Source organism: Phycodurus eques, chromosome 13 (genome assembly GCF_024500275.1).
Source record: "Phycodurus eques isolate BA_2022a chromosome 13, UOR_Pequ_1.1, whole genome shotgun sequence".
Lineage (NCBI taxonomy): Eukaryota > Metazoa > Chordata > Actinopteri > Syngnathiformes > Syngnathidae > Phycodurus > Phycodurus eques.
Window position 1 is genome coordinate 39,644 of NC_084537.1, and position 21,513 is coordinate 61,156.

At 41.7% G+C, this 21,513-nt stretch overlaps 1 protein-coding gene across 6 annotated transcripts in view; it reads right to left on the reverse strand.

Moving 5' to 3' along the window:
* agla (amylo-alpha-1, 6-glucosidase, 4-alpha-glucanotransferase a) overlaps positions 1 to 21,513 on the reverse strand; it is a 72,028-nt gene that overhangs the window by 38,442 nt on the left and 12,073 nt on the right. For 4 of the 6 annotated variants that reach the window (XM_061693634.1, XM_061693632.1, XM_061693631.1 and 1 more), the window contains exons 4-10: positions 20,900 to 21,069; positions 18,718 to 18,921; positions 15,600 to 15,781; positions 13,983 to 14,094; positions 11,111 to 11,234; positions 7,274 to 7,376; positions 3,591 to 3,688 (exon numbers count right to left, since the gene is read on the reverse strand). In XM_061693634.1, coding sequence (XP_061549618.1) covers positions 3,591 to 3,688; positions 7,274 to 7,376; positions 11,111 to 11,234; positions 13,983 to 14,094; positions 15,600 to 15,781; positions 18,718 to 18,921; positions 20,900 to 21,069 — 993 coding nt within the window. The other 2 variants (XM_061693635.1, XM_061693636.1) reach the window with 2 other exon arrangements.

Consider the following 21,513-nt stretch of genomic DNA (forward strand, 5'->3'; position numbering starts at 1 on the left):
TTTGTATCAGACAGAATGCATGAACAAAGTACACCACCCAATCAAACTGGGTCTCAACAGCGTAGCATGGTGGCTGGTTCACCCTGCCACCGTCCGGACCCATCCCTGTGACCCAAGCTAGGCCTGCTTGGGTCACAAGCAGGCCTAGCTTGTGTCAACCGTCGAGACCTTCAAGTTCCTGGGAATTACAGTCTCTCGGGACCTGAAGTGGGCGATCAACATCAACTCAGTCCTCAAAAAGGCCCGGCAGAGGATGTACCTCCTGCGGCTTCTGAGAAAGCACGGCCTGCCACAGGAGCTGCTGAGGCAGTTCTACACAGCGGTCATCGAATCAGTCCTGTGTTCTTCCATCACAATCTGGTTTGGTGCTGCTACAAAAAAGGACAAACGCCGACTGCAACGGACAATCAAAACTGCTGAAAGGATTGTCGGTACCCCCCCTACCCAGTTTTGAGGACTTGCACGCTGCCAGAACTAAGACAATAGCGTGCAAAATCCTCTCGGACCCGCCACATCCCGGTCACCAGCTCTTCCAGCTCCTTCCCTCAGGTAGGTAAAAATTTTCTCTTTTCTAGGTAAAAATTGTCCCAACTAGTAAAATCTTAACTGAAATAATATAGATAACAATAAGTTGCTGTTTTCCCGATCGTTTTATTGCAAAGCAATACAATCAACGTTTATGAAGCAGACTCATAGTCCATTGGAAAACACAGACAGCACAGTACACAATAAGACATAAAAGGAAAGTACATCAGGAAAATTTTTATATCTAATGACCATAATTAGTTTTTACCCGATTCCCTTACAAGAAAACAACAGGCATCCAAGAAATTTCACCTGCACTGTCCAGTATTCAGGTATTTAATTCACACACTGGATTAATTTTTGACTAAAAAATTACTTAATCTATTTCCAGCCACTGAATCGTTTCGAATCGTATCATTCTAAATGAACCAATAAGATCCTTGAATCGAATCGGCAACCACGAATTGTTGCTAAAACAAATCGTTACATGCACGTATGTATGCATGTACGTATGTGTTATTTCATGATTTGTGTTTTATGTTCAACCATTATTATGTACAGCACTTTGGTACAATTGAGTTGCAAAGGTGTTCTTCGTGTTTCATCACATCTCCGTGTATTATGTATTACACTGTCCCTTTGTGGCTTAGGTGTGCACACCAGAAGGAGCAGCACAATGTCACACATGTCAAAGCAAAAAAATACTTCTGAGTGGAAATCACGAAAATGAGTGACTTTAATTGGAATATTTTACAATGGTCTCTTTATTTTATTTAATCGTAAGTTGGTAATGCAATTTTGATGCATGCAATACATTAATTATTTCCAAAACTTGGCTTGAAGAAACATTTCTGAACTGGACCTCTTTGATTATTAATTGAAGACCAACTCCTCTCCACCCACTATATTCTTCTTCCATAATGGGTACCATTTTTGGTCGGAACTACAGAGTACCGTTTCATGTAAAATCAATGGGTGCCATATTTCGGTACCAAGCATGCACTTTTGACTGTGCGCGAAGCGGGAGAGGAAGTGTTGGCCAGCTAGTTAGCTTTTGGCTAAGGAAGCACGGGCTGCCACAGGAGCTGTTGAGGCAGTTCTACACAGCAGTCAGCAAATTAGTCCTGTGTTCATCCATCACAGTCTGGTTTGGTGCTGCCACAAAAAAGAACAAACTGTGACTGCAACGGACAATCAAAACTGCTGAAAAAATTGTCAGTACCTCCCTATCTACCCTTGAGGACTTCCACGCTGCCAGAACTAAGACAAGCGCATGCAAAATCCTCCACATCCTGATCACCACCTCTTCCAGCTCCTTCCCTCAGGTTGGCGCAATTGAACAATGCAAACTCGAACTAGCAGACATTCCAACAGCTTCTTCCCTCTTGCCATAAACATCTTGAACAGTTAACTTACGTTGTATAATTCCATTGAAACGTACTGCCAATTTTGTCTTGAGATTGTCGTCACATCTCTATCGGGCCAATTGTACATTATTCGTGCACTCACTGTAGTAGTCTCACCACTCTGCACTACTTGCATATCAGTTGTTGACCAATAATGGCCACTCATGCTTGAGAAGTATCTGCACCATTTGCACAATTGGCATTGTTCCAGATGATCGCACTACGAGTCACTTTGAACTGTATACGTTTCTTGAAGTCTCTGCGCCATTTGCACAATGGTCACTGTACCAGACTATTGTTCTATTAGTCATTTCAAACTGCTCTAAATTGCTAGGACTCTGCATCATTTGCAGAATTGTCAAAAGAACAAAAACTAATGTATTGGCATTACCACATGACTGTTAACCTTTTACTGCTCAGTGACTGTTATGTTTTTATGTCTCAAAAGTATTCACTGTCAATTGACTGTCTGTTGTCGTACTAGAGCGGCTCCAACTACCAGAGACAAATTCCTTGTGTTTTTGACATATTTGGCAAATAAAAATGATTCTGAGTGGAGGCAGCAGACAGCTAAAGGTTGTTGAAGTACTCTCTCTGGTCGCACAGTGTTAGAACGAGAGTGTCGAGAATAGCAAAAGGGTTTAAAGTCCAGCATTCATCTGAGACGGTTTTTAGTAAATTGATAAAACTAGGTTAAAGAAAAGAGCAAAAACAGCGGAGGAGGCCATAAAAACTATAAAACATAATACAATTACTGTTTATCTTCATTGCAAATAAGTTTGCTTTCCACTTGATTGCGTAATTAATTTGTCTTATTTATACTTATTATTTGTAAGAAATTGGGCGGCACGGTGGACGACTGGTTTGAGCGTCTGCCTCACAGTTCTGAGGACCCAGGTTCAATCCCCGGCCCCGCCTGTGTGGAGTTTGCATGTTCTCCCCGTGCCTGCGTGGGTTTTCTCCGGGCACTCCGGTTTCCTCCCACATCCCAAAAACATGCATTAATTGGAGACTCTAAATTTCCCGTAGGTGTGACTGTGAGTGCGAATGGTTTGTTTGTTTGTTTGTATGTGCCCTGCGATTGGCTGGCAACCAGTTCAGGGTGTACCCCGCCTCCTGCCCGATGACAGCTGGGATAGCCCCCAGCACGCCCGCGACCGTAGTGAGGAGAAGCGGCTCAGAAAAAATGTGTAAGAAATTGTAATAAACCTTGCTTGTAACTTGCTAGCAACTATATTACAGTCTAAGTACATTTATTTTCATAATGCTTGTTTGTTTTACATTTAGGATGTTTTGTTCCAAGTTTATATATTGAAAAGTAAATGTTACATTGAAAACATTTACTTTTATTGTTGAAAACAATCATTTATTACCACACGAACACAAACAAAAGTATCAAAATTTGGTACCATTGAATTGGTAAATATTCAATGTTCAAATGTGAAATGTAACCCATCCCTATTCTTGGCACAATTTTCATCTGTAGCAAAACTATCCTCATATCTGAAAACAATGACCACGGTAGCTTTCAGAAGATCAAATGTGTTTTCACTTACATGCCTGGAGGAACACTCTCCACCAACCTTGGTTAAAATGGCCTAAAATAAGTTTTTGTAAAACTTTGATGACAGACAGACAAATAATAATAAAAAAAATTACCTGGTAACAAGAGGGTTCTTCTTGCTAACAGGGCCTAATTTAGGTCCATGGTCTGCCAGACGCTCATACATAACATTTCCCACAATGCAGTTGGCTGCCTGCAAGTAAACAATTACAAGGAAATATGAAATAAAAGGAGTAATAAAGAGTAATGATTGTTTCTATTCACTTTACTATTTAGTAAACTCGGAACAATTGGTCAGTAGCAAAAATATTTTCACATAGGGTTTGACAAAAACGTACAGTTGTACCTTGAGATAAAAGTTACCCTTAGTTACATGTTTCTCGAGATATGAGCAGTCTGCCAATTTTTGCTTTGACTTGCGAGCGCACACTTGAGATACGAGTGCATTATGGTGGCAGTAAGCTCAATTCAAGTCAATTCACAATAATTGACGAAGGCAACTGCGCCTCATGTAGCATTATCTCTTGTTCCTCAGATTGTTTGGGAACAAGACTCCAGACTGCACTCCTTATGCACTTTTTGTCCTTCAGCCATGTCAACAAGGCCGAGGTTTTCCTTTCGGGCCGCTGAATGACGTACACAGTAAAAAATGTTGGCAGGCAATAACTTAACCCTTTTTCCATTTAGACAGAAACCATCTGCCTTGTAAAGATGTCTGCGCTCCCAAAATAAAATGCAGAAATTGTCAATGAAACTCACGGATCGCGCAGTACACACTTTTTTGAGCCACTTATTGAATTAACTGAGCCTACTGAAATGTTCATCTCCAAATCGTACTATTGGGAGAGGTCCACTTATGAAAACCTCAGCATCTAAACACTGCACTTTCGTTGGGAGATCAATGAAATCTCGCTTCAGTACCGCTGATCACTGCTTGACAACTTCCAGGGTCCCTGTGTGTATAATATGACAGATTTCACAGTTGGGTGCTCATTAATGATCTCCTGGATTTGTTTTAGAGATATCAGACACCATATCATTGGTAGTACACATTACTATAGTGTTCTTCTCACTGCAAAAACGTTACACATCCTTGACAGCTCCATCACCGACTGTTAAAGTTTGAGGTGTCATTTTTTTCTTGTATGATTTAGTTTCATACCTTTTGGTGGTGGGGGAAAAGCATTCTTGGCCAGGGTCTTGTAAAAGTTGCTCAAATCTATTTATAAAGAGTATTTTGAGTTTAGAACATGGACATAGAACGGATTAAACTTGTATCTCAAAGTACCACTGTAAATAAAACAAATCACAAGTCAGACCACCTAAAATTCAGTGTGGGGTGCACCAAGGGTCAATTTTAGGTCTCATTCTTTTTAATCTATACATGCTTCCCCTTGGGGATGTAATCAGGATACAAAGCATCAGCTTCCACGGTGACGCACACTGCTGTGTCTCCTGATGACACAGGTCCAATTGATACAACTTTTAACTGTATTTTAGATATTGAGTCATGGATGGCAGTGAATTTCCTACAGCTCAACCGGGACAAAGTTCTTTTAGTTATTGGCCCTGAACGCAATCAAGAAAAACTCTTACCGAAACTACAAGATTTATACCATCAGTGTGTCAAGAACCTGGGAGTCAGACTATGAGCTAAATTTGATTCCACACATCAATAATGTAACTAAGATAGGTTTTTACCAAAAATAATAGGTTGCACAAGTACGCCCAGTCATTTGAGGGAGGGGAGAAGAAAAAATAAAATAAATAAATAAATAAATCACAACTTTGAAAGCAGACACACACTAAACCCATCGTGGTCTCTAAATCAATCAGCGATAGTGAAGGGCGTCCCCCTCTGATTGGCCGTGGTCGGTGTGTGCGTGGGTGTCTGCGTGCGTGCATTCTTGCATTAGAAATGCAGGTGCCGCAGTCAGACAGAGAGTGCTGCTTGCGTACTTGAGGTTAAATCTTTGACGGCTGTAGCTGTACAATTGCAGAAAGTTGAGCAGCATAATTTTAATTCGTCCCAAAGTTTACTGCCACTGCAATGATGTGGGAACAGTTTGGATTCAATACAGATGAACGCCATCTAGCTGGTATGTCAAATTTGTTATGAAGTTGCAACAAAAACTGACAACACAACATAAACCTCAAAGTGAGAAAATCCATTTAAAACACAACCATCCCACCCAATTTCTTCAGCTGGGAACTAAAAAAAACACATTGGGACATTTCCCGTTTCCTATCCGCTTGCAGTTAAGGAAGCCTTTGCCCAACTATGCAAATGACAAGTGACAGCGTATATGGCACACCCTCATATACAGTACAGCGTTTCTGGCTTTATAGCGAAAGAGATGCAGCCATTCAACATGTTGAAAAAGCAGCGTTTAAAGAAATTCTTCAGACTAGCAATAGGCAGTATGAATTTTGATGGAACGGGTTGCTTTGATCTACTTGTGGTATTAATGTTCATTTGCATTTTTGAACCAACTGGAAACTTGATTGGCAGTATATTGTTGCCTGTTAAGGCGTTCATGACTGTCTATCCCTCTGTGCTGAAAGTTTACAGTAATATTTAAGTACAATTTTTGGGAACAGAGCCTGAATCAGTTTTATTTATATTTATCTAATTTCTTGTTCTACATTTCAATGTCAATATTCAGGATTCTTGAGAATTAAAAAAAAAATGCTCAAAAGGGATGTACTTGAGTTATTATGCTTTGATATCATGGCAGCGGCAATTAAAAAAACATTGATACTATTGTTTATTGTGCTAGTTTCTGGAAAAATATACTGTCTTTTAAATTTTATTTTATTTTATTTTTTTATTTTTTTTAAACCTGTCCTGTTCAGCTGCATGGCCTTGCAGAGTGGCGGCTCTGTATGCCTTTATGCTGGAAGAGTTTTGCTGCGGAACAGGGGAGTTTGAAACTCCCTCTGCTTATTTTTTTATGATTCTGATGTTTATTGAAAATGCAGCCAGACAGAAAAGGGTTTTAGGGGACAGACAGAGGGACAGAGTGGACAAGGGGTGAAAACCAGGGCAGAATAATAGTGAGACAGTCTCGATATTTGAACACAAGTAACATTACAAGTTATTTGTAGATTGGGAGGAGGACACGCGGTAACGACATGCAATAACTAATCAAGAGAACCAGATGAGAGGACAGAAAAGGACAGGACAGGATGTTGGAAAATCAGCAAGTCAATGCTACTACTGAGTGGTGCGATAGGATTCTTTTTTTTAGTGTCTAAAAACCTCTAAGAACCTGTGAGTTGATATATTAGTATAACCTGTGTTGTTATTCGTGATTCCAGTATAAGTATTTAAAGTCTATAGTGTTTCTATCGAACTTATTAGTGAATGAACACCATATCACATGCATGTTAGTCAACTGGTGTACGGAGTTGCTGAGCCGGCACATCGAGGAACGGTGAAAAAAAAAAACTAAAACTGCGACGTTGAATCCGATGTGGTTGAAAATGTTGTGCTGGTGCACCCAAGAAAAACAGTTGGGCGCACAAGTGCAACCATTGCAAAAGTTAATCTCGAGCCCTGGGCTGGAACAAAAACTGACTGAGAGGCTGCCTTCAGCCACTATGGCCTGCGCCTTTGGAACAGCCTGCCAGAGATGCATCAGGACCGCAGAGACTTGGTTTTAAAAAGGAGGCTCAAGACTCACCTTGTTTGCTTTAGCTCTTAACCAATTTCTTAATTTCTTATTTAGACATTTATGATTTTCAGAAACATTACCTCATCATAATCTTACTCTACCTGTTCTTGATGCTGATGCACAATGTCGTGTTGTTCCTCATTAAGCTGGTTCAGTTTCTGTCGCAACAAATCGCAGCACTGCTCTATGTCCTGAAGTGAAGAACTGTAGGAAGAGTTCAAAAAAACATAACGATTCTTACTCATTACAAATAAATTGCTTCATGCTACGCATGGCTATACAGTACTGTGAAAAAGCATTGTCCCCCTTCTCACGTTCCTGCTCGAAAACTCTCCATTTTTGCTGAATTCAACCAATTCTGCAAGGAAGAGTGGACCAAAATATCCCCAAAGAGATGCGAAAGACTCATTGTCAGTAATAGAAAATGCTGATTTCAGATGTTGCTGCTGAGGACGGACGGCCCAACCAGTTATTAGGGTTAGGGGGCCGTGACTTTGCAACACAGGGCCAGGTAACTTTGAAGAGTTTTTTCTCCTTAATACATGAAATCACAATTTAAAAACACCATTTTATGTTCACTTGGGTTATATTTGATATTTGCATCTGTTTGATGATCTTAAAGTGTGTTGAGTAGTTGGCGAAAACTCATAGAAATATTAGTATAATCGGTACGATAAATTGTGTCTAAATTAGTATCATTCATAGTACCAATTATGTCTCAATTGGTATAATTGATAGTACGAATGATGTCTAAAATTACAGATTGGGGTCAGGCCCAGGTGCGGCAAACCAGCTGCACCGTAAAACGTCGACCGGATGGTGCCAAAGTGGAGCTCTAACAGGTCAGGACGTGTCTTAAACAGACATGCCGATATCGCCTTATACTCATTTGCTTGCTTCATCCATATTTAGCAGACATATTTAACCTTATTACAAATATTTTTGGTAACTAAGGATTAGGAGCCCACAATTATCTGTATCCACACAGGTATTTGTGAGAGAAAGATGATGAAGCAATACGACCTTTCAGTGAACAAGTGGGAAATTGACAATGAAACGTTGCAAATTAAGTATTTTGTGTCTTGTTGTATGTTTAAGTATATGGGAGTATATGTTATGCATACATGTATTAGTTCAGGAAAGATTGCTCAGAAGTGAGCTTTTTCCCTTGGAGCAGGAGAATACTGGCCAAGAAGTTATTGTAAGTCGTATCCATAGTAACGCAGGAGAAACGCTGTGAGTAATAGCGATGGTGAAATGTACTCACGAAAATGGGGAAGTCAAACTGGATTAAACTCGGCTTGACACGCTAACGTGAAGATCAAAAGAGGAAGTGAAAGTCCGAGGGAAACAAAGGCCTTAAAATAGCTTGGATGACATTTGTATACAAGTAAAAAAAACTCCAGCATATGAGGCACGATGGAAGCATTCATTCTCCCTCTATCGTTGTGTGAGACGCAGGACGATGAGAGAGTCGGCTTCGAAAAAGATAGCTTGAAAGGTCTTTGGCAAAGATGAGACAAAAGCAAAATTGAGGAGTTATGCTGTCGCTTTAGGGACAAGAGACTCTGAACTCTCTCCTCAAAACCCACATCTAATCTTAGGACACTTTTGAAGAACAAGCTTGTTGGAGGAATGCTTGGCCTGATCAATCGAATGTTCCTTTATGGATTGGTTTTTATTTTTCATTTATTATTTTTATGTTTTGAATTTTGACATCTTGGACGGTTTTGGTTTTTTTGTCTCAGAGAATCGGGAAGGAATATTTTCTCTCATGTATTAGTGGGTGGGTGTTTCATTTACAGTTCCTTTCTGCGAATTTCATTATTTTTGGATGATTTCATGCTTCTGGCCGAGTTAAACACTCATTTAATATTTTTATTTTCATGTTGTTAATTTTGGACTGTTTTCAGTTACCTGAACTGGCTGTTTTGGTTTTTTTCATCGCAGAGGATCGGCCTGAAATATTTTCTCTCATTTATGAGTGAGTAGATGTTTCATGTACAGTTCATTTTTGTGAAATTCATAATTTTCTATTAATTTGATGCTTTAGCCCTCGCCAAACGCTATCTATTTTTCTGATTATGGAAAAATGTCCCTTTAATTTTAAGAGTAATGAGCACATTGTTATTGATGTTAGCAGAAATTACACTGTCCACACAGCTCATAAATATTTTACCCCAATTCTTAAAAGGTTGTTTCGGCTACAATTTCAACAACAACTGGACCTGACTGTCGTACCAAGACCGTCTAAATATCCTAGGTCATGTGAAGTGCAACACGTTAATCGGGAGGGAGCAGCTTTAAAAGGAGCGCGGTTAGCGTTCCACCCAACATTTACTGAGGTTACTCCGTGGCGGTGAGGCCTAACATCAGCGGGACCGACGTTTCATGGACGGCTGTGAGAACCTCGGCGAATCCGTCCCGACACCGGTTTAAATCAAGCGCCCGTCGCCGTTTACGGTCCACTGTGTAATGTCCACCTTGGACAGGGAAAACGGGGAGCTTAAACCCTTTAAACGGAGAGCCGGTCAGGACTCCCATAGTGCCTGAAGGTGCATGGGAGCCTGGGGGAAGCGAGACTTGACACATGGCGCCCAATAACTGAACCCCGAGTGTGAGTTTATAGTGTTTTTCTTCCCAAATCTCGATGAAACTCTACTCACTGATACTGAGTTGATTTAAATCAGTCCTCTTTGAGGAATAGTGTTTCCTGGAAAATAACTTTTTTTGCCACAGCGCTGAAATAGGCGTGCCACAAAGAAGATTGTGACTGTTTTAAACTACACTCAAATATAAGAATTTAGAAAGGGGGCCAATACCTCTGGACGGCACTGTATGAGAAAATGAGAGGTGCACTGACTGAGGAGTTGTGGCATTACATACTGTGTCGTCCAATAAAATATAAGAATCGAACAGACAGAGACGGGCTCAGAGTTGTAAACATACTCAACCGACATTAAAAAATCTATTTAACATTTACAGTAACATTCCACGAGTTACATGGTATTTATATTGAAACTAAGTAGCCACAACATGTAATTTTTGGACAAGCTGCTGAACCTCATTTCAGTGTCTAACAATGTTCACGGTGAGAAATAATTTTATCTTCTATTCATCGTAAACTTAATATTAACATTGTTTAGGGGACAACATGGTCACTTTCTGAACAGTTTTTTTTTTAATCCACATAAAAGGTTTTTTTTGTTTGTTTGTTTTCCCCTACAAGCCTTATAAGCCATATTAAAAAAAAAAAACCTTTGAAAGCGCATTACTGTAGCCAGTGTTTAAAATGACATATCTCAATTGACATAACAGGACAGTCATTGTCGGGATGTTACAAGTTGTCGAGTGATTGTCTCCTAACGTGAAGGTTGTGGGCTCAATCCTGAGCCCCTGTGACCATGGCAAAGTGCTCTTGAGCAAGGATACTGAACCCCCAGTTGCTCTTGATACTGCATCATCAGCTGGTGAATGAGGAGACGATGTTAAAGTCCTTTGAGCGCCTTGAAGGTGGAAAAGGGTTATGCAAGTGAAAGTCCATTTAACGTTTGTACATAAAATGTAATTATATCATATATGTTTAATTGTTTCTCCGGGTACTTCCTCCCACATCCCCAAAACATGCACGGTCGGTTGATTGAAGACTCAATTGTCCGTAGGTATGAACGTGAGAGCGAATGGTTGTTGTATGTGCCCTGCGATTTGGCTGGGGACCAGTTCAGGGTGTACCCCGCCCCCCGCTCGCAAATGACCTTGGATAGGCTCCAGCATACCTTGCGACCCTCGCGAGGATAAGCGCTGTAGAAAATGGATGGATGGATGTTTCATTATTCTTGGTGCCATTCAGTATTACTTACGGAAATATGACATGTTTATATCCAAATCATTGAAGAAGTAATAATATTAAATATTAACTGTGTTAAAAAATGTTTTACCTGTGAGGTACAAATTCTTTAAGAGCAGAGTTCATGTCCACTGTGTTGCCATAACGTCCCCAATCAGGGTCCTGGATGATGAGGCCTTTTGTCCCTCCAGTCTTACTATGGTCTGGTTTCACTCCTGAAAATGCAGGTATTGATCAGATTATTGATTAACGAGTTGCTTTTCTTGCTTTGATTTCATTTTTTTGTAAATGAGGAGAATTTTGCAACAGACATATACTGCTCTACAAGACAATATAACAATATTTATTGGCATGTATTCTTTATTTCTGTGAAAAATGACTAATATTACAGCACCAGTTTATTGAGTCACAGTAGTTGTGAAACTCTTCTTTGTTTGTCTGCATGACTGTATTATACTGCCCCCCGATGGCCCAGTTGCACACACCAGAAGGCGCCGAAATAAATTAATAACGCGGCTCTATTTTCGTTACGAGCACAAATCCAGCGCTGCGAGGAGGCAGGCCTTTGGTCATTTTGGTGGACCGGATGTAATTGGTGTTTACATTTCCCTCAGGCTAACACAAACACCACACTGCAAACACTGGCTGACCTGGTAAACAAACCTGGAAAAAAAGCACCCAGATTCACCCCACATTATTCTTGGGGATTTTAACAAAGCAAAACTCAACCACAAACTCCCTAAATACAAGTACACATTGACTGTCCCACCAGGGAATACAACATTCTAGACCACTACTATACCACGCGAAAGGACTCGTACTGTGCTGTTCGAAAGGGCTCGTCTGATCACAGTTTAATTCACTTAATAACATATAGGCACAAACTTAAATGTGCGAAGCGTGTAGTAAAAACAGTGAAGAAGTGGACTCATGAAGCTAAGATGGAACTTCAAATCTGTTTAGACTGCACGGATTGGAGTGTTTTTAAAGCTTAAACCGGCAGCTTGGATGTATATACGGACAATATTACATCCTACATCAGCTTCTGTGAAGGTGTGTGTGTACCAACTAAGACATTTCGCACGTTCAATCACAACAAGGTATTAATAATAACACATAATTTTGGTGGTGGGGGGGGGGGGTTAAGTCAGCCTGACTGCAACAATATATCAAATATGAGTAAATACTGCCACTTTACAGTACAGTACAATCCTCTGTCCATATCGGCTATTTAGCGACTTTTGTCTGTAGTGCAGGAGGCATCGTGATCAGATGCCCGAGCCACCTCATCTGGCTCCTCTCAATGCGGAGGAGCAGCGGCTTGTAGCCACAGCTCTGGTCGGCCGCCTCAGCAATGGAGGCGCGGAATATGAGTTGAAACTCCTTCTGACAGGGGATTCTGCCAGACATTCGCAGGAGAGCCTCACAATACGTTGAGGTCTGCCAGGTCGCACCGGCATCTCGCCCCACCATCGGACACGACCCACCACCAGGTGGAGATCGGTTGACGGCGCAGCGCCTCTTTTCACCAGAGTGTCCAATGACACAACCGCAAAGTCGATCATCGAAATGCGGCCTAGGGTGTCCTGGTGCCAAGTGCACATATGGACACCCTTAAGGCCTCTTTATACTCCCACGGTCGCGCGGCTGACAACGCCTGCATTGCATCATGTGACTGATGAATTGGCCCGCGCGGCCCCTCTGCGTAGTTTGACGCGCACACTGCAAAAATCTTTGCCGCGCGTAGAATGCCGCGGAGATCATCTCTCGTGATTGGCCTGTTTTAGTCAAATGCTGTGATGATGTAATCGGCGTTGCTCCCTGTTCCACATAGCATCGCCGCCTTCTCGATGGATTTTGCAACATAATTAAACGCATCATCTGGGTCCACTTGTTCTAGCAGACTCTGTTCCACGGTCGCCATCGTTGTTGCTTTGTTCCTTGTTACGGAAAGGAAAGTAAAAACGGCTACCGGAAATGGCCACAAAATGCAGAGGAAACTCCACCCTGTGGCGTCCGAGCCAATACCAGCTGTAGCGACACCCCCAACTTGGAGGAGAACTGCAGCACACTTTCAAAACACTATAAATAATGAATTAATTCTGCTCACTTGCATTTATGTACTTCTTTGTTCATTCTGCTGGCTTGTAAGCAAGCTCTTCGCCTGTCAGCAGGGGAGGAGTCCCATACCCCTCGCTTTCAACTGAGCTCCCCGACCACACTTGGTTTCGAGAGCTATACACCCTTCCGTCAAGGAAATTGGATGTCTCTTTGTTCTCGTACACATGCAAAACCAAGGGCTGCGACGAAGGGGAAGGGCTAAGGGGTAGAATTGGGATTGGCCCAAAATGGTCGCTGCATAAGTATTATTTTCAACAGAAAAAGCGGTAGCTCACAATGTAACGTGGCTTTCGCGTTGCAATGTGGGCTACTTGTTTCTATTGTGAACGTCAACAATCCTGTTGGCACAGCGCACAAGACGGCATGGCACGTTGCCATTCTGTTGCTGAAGTCATTAACAGGTTGTTTTAGGGTTCACAGCTCTCAAAATATTTCTGTCGTCAGCTGCTGCTGTTTTCCTTGCTCTGCCTGTGCGATGTTACTTAGTATATCATTGGTTTCTTTCGTTCTCAGGAAATGCCTTATGACCAATGTAAAATGACTTTTTTTTTCCCCTTCTTCTCACAGCTTGACAATTTGTTTTGTTTTTCACCCATAGAGAAGCTCTCTGGTTTCATGTTGGTTACACATCTTACTCATATAAATGTGGCCTTTACAGGCAAAATCCAAATGTGAAGCAGAGCGTAGACAAACTGAGCACTTTATTGTTTCAATGAGAAATGCACTGAGGCACACCTGGGCAACAAGTCTCATTAATCTTTTGATGTCAAACCCAAATGGGATCACAATCTCAATATTTCTGGAAGAGAGCGTGTATATCCGCGCTGCGTAGTTGTACAGACCATTTCGTAAGAGATTTCTGAACTGCTCCACAGCACTGTCCACTTTGACCTGGTAGAACTCCCACAGTTTGATTCGAGGGTACACATCCTGCCACAGCACACTTCGGATCGCCTGACGCACACACAAAAAATATTGATAAAGGCAAAAAACACCCGTCCGTGCAGTAAAATCCAGATTTTCAAAATCGGAAGATAAAACTGTTTCAGTGATCTGCTAAATCTTTGTCTGAAGTCACACCATGAAGTGAAATGTGTCATTCCCCTTATTTTGTAATCCTGTCATTGTTTTCGTTCCATTCCAGGGTTTCTTTAGGATGTTACTTCTCAGCTCTACCTCAATTTTATCCCATACCTTAATTTAGCCTCCTTTTTTTTTTTAAATTTCACTTTTTAAAATTTTTATTTTAGACATTCTTTAAATTCCTCTGTAAAAATATCACCTTGATTAAAAACTACTTTCCTTTTAAGTCTGTATCTTCAGTGAGCCATGGTTTATTCATTAAAAAAAATAAATAATAATAATAATAATTTAAAAAAAAAAGTTACATCTAGTTAAGGGATCACAGAGTCTCTGTAAAATTTAAATGTCAGTCATAACACCCTTGTAGGGCAAGTGAACGGTCATTGCTCCTCAGCACAGATCTGGATGTAGGAAGGAGATGAACAGTATTGTGATTTGAAGAGGCGGTCTTGCCTCAGATTTATATGGCCCTTTAATCGATTCATAACATAAAAATTCTTCAGTGATTTCTTAAGTTTGCAATGATTGAAATCACCTAAAATAAAATTAGGAGCTTCGTACAAAGTTGAAGTAGCCAATCGCAGGGCACATATAAACAACCGACCATTCACACTCGCATTCATACCTACGGGCAATTTAGAGTCTTCAATTAACCTAGCCTGCATGTTTTTGAGTAGTGGGAGGAAACCGGAGTACCTGGAAAAAACCCACGCAGGCACACGGAGAACATGCAAACGCCACACAGGCGGGGCCGGGATTTGAACCCCGGTCCTCAGAACTGTGAGGCGGACGTGCTAACCAGTCATTCACCGTACCACCACTCAACGACATAACTATAAAAAACAAGTCACCGCTACCCCTGATCGACCCATCCTTTGAACCCCTCTGCGGAGGCTGTGTGGAAGGACGTCCGGGCGGCGTTGACCCGGTCCGCCACACACAATAAACAGCTTGCGGACCGTCATCGCTCCCCGACGCCCGAATCGAAGGTGGGTCAGTCCGACTGGCTTGCTTTCGTCCCACGACCTCTCCACCTGCGCCCTGCCTCGCAATCTCCGGTCCGCAGCCCGACAACAGAGTTCTATTCTCAAAAGGATTCCTGGCGGATTTTGGATCGACAACGGAGTCCGCTACCCGATACAGAGTCGTATCGCTCGCCCTTACGAACGGGTATTCGGTCGCATCGGTTTATCGTTCCCAACCCTATAAGACAGGTGCATCCAATCAACTGAATTTACCACAGGTGGACTCCCATTAAGCTGCAGAAACAATGATAATCAGTGCAAGAGCCAATATTTTGTCTGAACTGTCTATGCTGCCATGGAAGTTTGAGAACTGACTCAAATATGAAGTGTAAAAAGAAATAGTGCACTTACATTCAGATGATTTTCATTGGTGATATGAGCAGAAAGGCCAATGTCCTTGTACTTTCCTTCTACTATCCTGGTGGTCAAATGCCAGATAGCTCTGTCCAAGACCCAGGCTGGACGTAGATGGGGAGAGTTCACCAGGTTGTAACCACATTCTGGATGCTCCCTGATCCACATGCTATTAGCAGCTGCGAACAAAAACTATCATGAAAATCACCACCAAAAAAAGAAATGCATTTGAAACATTCATGTATAAGTCGTCAGTATCTGGCGTGAGCATCATTTGCTTCAGGCAGCGTTAACATCTCCGACGCACAGAGTCATGGAGTTGATAAGGTTGTGGATAGTGGCCTGTAGAATGTTGGCCCACTCCTCTTCAATAACTGTACGAAGTTGCTGTATATTGGCAGGAACTGGAACACTCCCAACCAAGCATAGACAAATGGTGGCCAACCCTGATGCTGATTTTCTGCTCCTTTTAGAGTGGCCTCTTATTGTGGACAACCTAAGGCACACCTGTGGAGAATCACGCCGTCTCATCAGCATCTTGATATGCCACACCTGTGGACAGATTAATTTCGGTAAAGGGGCTCACTAACATAAGTATCAACAGTTTTGTGAACAATATTTGAGAGAAATGGTCTCTTTCTATGTATGTATGTATACTAAAGACCCAACTGCCTTTCCATGTTTTTCCCCTCTCTTAAGTCCCTTTCGAACTCCCCCCTGACTAATCACTGCTACTTCCTGGTCCACCACAAATGCCTCTTTTCTTCCTTCACTCTTTTACTCATTCATCCACTCATCAAAGTATTCTTCTTTAAGATAACCCCGACTCAATTTCTCTTCCCAGCTACACCATGGTAAAATAATGTGAACCCCACCCCCAAGGTTCGAGCCTTACTGTCTTTCCAACTGCACTCCTTGATACACAGTATATATCTACCGTTCTCCTCATCATCGTATCAACCAACTCCCTGGCTTTTTCTGTCATAGTTTTGACATTAGAAGTCCCCACTTTCAGTTCTGGGCTCTGTGATTTCCGCCTCTCCTTCATCTTCGACCCACAGCAGCTGAATTTCCAGCAGTGCCCTAAAGCTTAACGGCACCGTCAACCCAATCCAGTATGAAATTCTTCAGACGAACACTCGTATCCATTTGGCAAAGTTTTAAGCCGCATGCCTTTCCTGACGCAACCGTGTGCATTTTACTGTAATGGACAGGTGAGGAGCAGTGTCTAGTTTTCTCCACACATACTGCTTAGAATTAAGATCAACAATTTCTATCTTGGTCTCATTAGACCAGAAAATCATATTTCTCATCATTTTGGAGTAATTCAAGTGTTTTTTTTTTTTTTTTTTTTTTATTAAGCAAACTCTATGCGGGCTTTCATGTCTCTTGCACTGAGAAGAGGCTTCCGTCGGGCCACTCTGCCATAAAGCCCCGACTGGTGGAGAGCTGCAGTGATGGTTGACTTTGTAGAACTTTCTCCCATCTCCCGACTGAATCTCTGGAGCTCAGCCACAGTGATCTTTGGGGTCGTCTTTACCGCTCTCACCAAGGCTCTTCTCTCCCAATTGCTCAGTTTGGCCGGACGGCCAGCTCTAGGAAGGGTTCTGATCGTCCCAAACGTCTTCCTTTTCAGGATTATGGAGGCCACTGTGCTCTTAGGAACCTTAAATTCAGCAGAATTTGTTTTGTAACCTTGGCCACATCTGTGCCTTGCCACAATTCTGTCTCTGAGCTCTTCAGGCAGTTCCTTTGACTTCATGATTCTCATTTGCTCTGACATGCACTGTGAGCTGTAAGGTCTTATATCGACAGGGGTGTCACTTTCGAATGCGAATGGTTGTTTGTTTCTATGTGCCCTGCGATTGGCTGGCGACCGGTTCAGGGTGTACCCTGCTTCCCGCCCAAAGATAGCTGGGATAGGCTCCAGCAGCCCACGACCCTAGTGAGGAGAAGCGGTAAAGAAAATGGATGGATGGATTTTCATGTTTTGGGTTTTCACATTTTGGACTGTTTCCATTTACAATCGAAACAGACTTTGAGTGTTACCAACTGTCTCCCTGAACTGAGGTTTTTGGACTGTTTTGGTTTTCCTCTCAGAGGATCGGCCTGAAATATTTGATCTTATTTATGAGTGAGTAGATGTTTCATTTACTCTTCCTTTTTGTGAAATTATTATTTTTTTTAATTTTATTTGATGTTTTTGTCCTTGCCAAATACTATTTGCCCTGCGATTGGCTGGCGACCGGAGTATATATGAGTGAGTAGATGTTTCATTGACAGTTCATTATTTTTGTTTTTATTATTTGATGCCTTTGCCCTTGCCAAATACTATACATTAAGTGCCTTTTTCTGATGATGGGAAAATGTCCCTTTTATTTTCAGAGGAATGAGCACAGCGTCATCAATGTTAGCAGAAATAATAACACTATCAACACAACTTGTGACTATTTTACCCCTATTCTTATAATAATTTCCGCCTAGCTATAATTTAAAGACCAAGACCGTCTAATTATCCTCGGTCATTCAAAGTGCACCAGGTCGACAGGGAAAGAGCAGCTTTAAAGAAGCGTGGTTTGAGTTTCACGCAACATCTGCTTAGGTTACTCTGTTGTGGCGAGGCCTAACGTAAGCGGGGACAACGCTTCCTTCATAGATGGCTGTGAGAACCGAGGCGAATCTTTCCCGACACCGGCTTAGGCAAGCCCCTGTCGCCGTTTACGGTCCACGGTTTAATAGGCAGGCACAACGGGGAGCATTAACCCTTTAAACGGAGAGCCGGTCAGGACTCCCACTGTGCCTAAAGGTGCACAGGGAGCCTGGTGTAAGAGAGACTTGACAGTGCTTGTTTTCACATGACACGAGTATGTTATCCTGTATTTTTCACATCGCAATATATATTACATGGTTACAAAATCAATCGCTTCATTTTGCAGCTCTCGTTTGCATCATGTTTTAAGTCTGTATTTACTTTCAAAAAGGTGTCATCAATTGATTTGTTTCACAACAAAAACAGTTTGATTGTGTATTGAGGCAAAAATCACAAAACCGATGGCAGTGTCCAAACACTTATGGACCTAACTGTATATAGCACAACAAATATTTAGTCACCTACCAGTATGGTTGTACACCACATCAGTAATACACAGTATGTTCCATTCTGCCTTCAACTTCTCCACAAGTGCCCCCACATCTGTCCAGTTATAGTTTTGGCCATCTGGGCTGAACTCAGGGCTAAAGGTTAGCTGGTCTTCCAAGGAGTAACATGACCTGGATTCTCCTAGCGTCTGCAAAGGTGTGAAATGGATCATGTTGTACCCTAGGAGATGAAATAAAGATATGCATTATTCACATATTGGCGGCACGGTGGAAGACTGGTTAGAGCGTCAGCCTCACAGTTCTGAGGACCCGGGTTCAATCCCGGCCCCGGCTGTGTGGAGTTTGCATGTTCTCCCCGTGCCTGCGTGGGTTTTCTCCGGGCACTCCGGTTTCCTCCCACATCCCAAAAACATGCATTAATCGGAGACTCTAAATTGCCCGTAGGTGTGACTGTGAGTGTGAATGGTTGTTTGTTTGTATGTGCCCTGCGATTGGCTGGCAACCAGTTCAGGGTGTACCCCGCCTCCTGCCCGATGACAGCTGGGTTTGACATATAAAGATGAGTATGAGAAAAGAGATTGCCAGCTTAAGAATCGCCTACATTTGACAGACAACTTGAGATAGAATTACTGTTTTTGCAACACAAAACACTATTTCAGGCGAGCAAAAGTATTGAAACAGACTGAAGTGAGTAAGATTTAATATGTAGTATTACTTCATAGACTTCTTACCATGCTTCTTACCAATGTGTCACGAAGGGAGGCCGCGGAGTGGATAGCGTTGACGATGTCAAAGCCATGCTAATTGCTCAGCTATTTTGTTATGCAGTCGCAAAACATCGAAATAAGTGATATGGTTAAACTATACACTTGTCACATAGGTCTGGCTGGAACTGTGTTTTCGCGGGAAGTAACCAACTTTGAACAACAAAATAGGGCAATTAAGTGTTTAGAGCTATAAATATAAACTAATGCACATCCACACATGACGCCACGTCTGAACCGGAAATGAATTAGTAAGTCACTGCACACGTGGAACGGATATTGAGCCGTACGAACACAAAGACTGGCCTATTCTTTGAATGAGACCCACATCACAGGATGTCTGTCAAATCAAATGGACACTAGAACCCGGATGAAGCTCGTTCGCTCACCCTCGTAAAACCTCAAATTGACAAAGGCTTCATTGTGGAAGCCCTCTCACACGAGTCCCAACTTTATTCTCTGTCAGCACGCTTCAATTCATTCACGCTATATCTTGTTGTGTTACGTATGCTTGTTTTTGATTTCGTGTGAAATCATTTTGTATTTGTCCCCAAATTTCTCGGTAGCTGATAAAATTCTTTATAGTAAACTTCCTATTGTGCACCGTGTGTGTTTGAGTCTTGAAATATTGGCCTCTGTCATAGAGAACTAATTCTACATAACTGTGGCAACTCTTTCAGAAAAAGATTGATCCACAACGTTTTTCGTCATTTTGTCCTATTGTAAGCTCTATCAACAATGCGGTGCCCTATTTTTATACCAACTAAAGATCGTTAGTTGGAACATTAGCCCGTTTCACTTGAAACGGAACTCTGGTGACGAAGGTGAACACAATCGATATTCTTCGACCCCTTAACACGTTATGTTTTTCTTTAACACCAATATACGCGACACACACTACTCCAGAATGTGGGCAGGTTAAAAGTACATTATGATTAATAAATATTTGTAATATAAGATCACCTTTATTAGTACCACAATGGAGACATTTGCATCATTTCACAGCAATTGTGGATATAGGAAATATAAATACGGAATATAAATAGTATGCAAGAGAAGACAATTACATTTCTTCTTCTTGCATGCGGACAAGAAGGTTAGGGTTACGCGTACAAGAAGTACATTGCAAAAACTAGAAACCAAAACTATTGACCATACAAACTATCCAATTGCATCTTTCAGGAATGCTATTTGTTTGTTTGCAATAGAGTGCCGAGTTTTAATTTTGACGTTTGAGATCTGATTAATCTGCTATAAGAGACTTTTGGTTGTTGTTGTTTTTTGTTACCAGGGTTGAAAACAGAATTGGCAAAGGTGTAGTAATCCATAAACGACAGCTTACATGGTCAGAGCGAAATAGGTTAAGGCTTCCGACTGTATATCGAGTAAAATGTTCTGCATATATTTTTTTTAAAAAATAAATCACACACACACCTGACTCCTTAGCAACTTGCAATCGGGCTGGCCAGTCATCTAAGTGACCCAAACACTTGGATAAATAGGTCTGAATGGTGATGCAGTCTAATGGGAGGACACGGTTCTCTGATCCAACACGAAGAATTGGGTTGATGACAATGTAGCCCCCTCCTGACTTCTCTGTGTCTCTGTGAGGGAAGAAATCAAAAAAAGTTATTTTCCATTTGGAGTGCAGTCCGATATATTTTTTTCTGTAAATTAAGATTTTTGACAGCTCAGATTTTCTTTTGTCCTGGCATTCTCACATCAACTTTTAACACAGTGTAACCCAATGTCATCTGTACCTCTGTCAGACAAACATGAAAATAAAATGGTATCAACATAATATGGTTGACTCACGTGTGCATCATTCATAAATTCAAACGTAACAACAAATACGAACGAGTGCCCATTTCTCCAGACACAGCTACAGTTTTGAGATCTAAAAAAAGTGTTTGGCCTGTAATTTAAAATTGTCCAGGATCTCACCATTTTTAATTGGCATGTAGACTTCACAGTACATACAAACTGACTATCATATTTGACTGTCCATTGCTGGTTAGCTGCTGCCGCTTATACAATAAGGGGGTCAA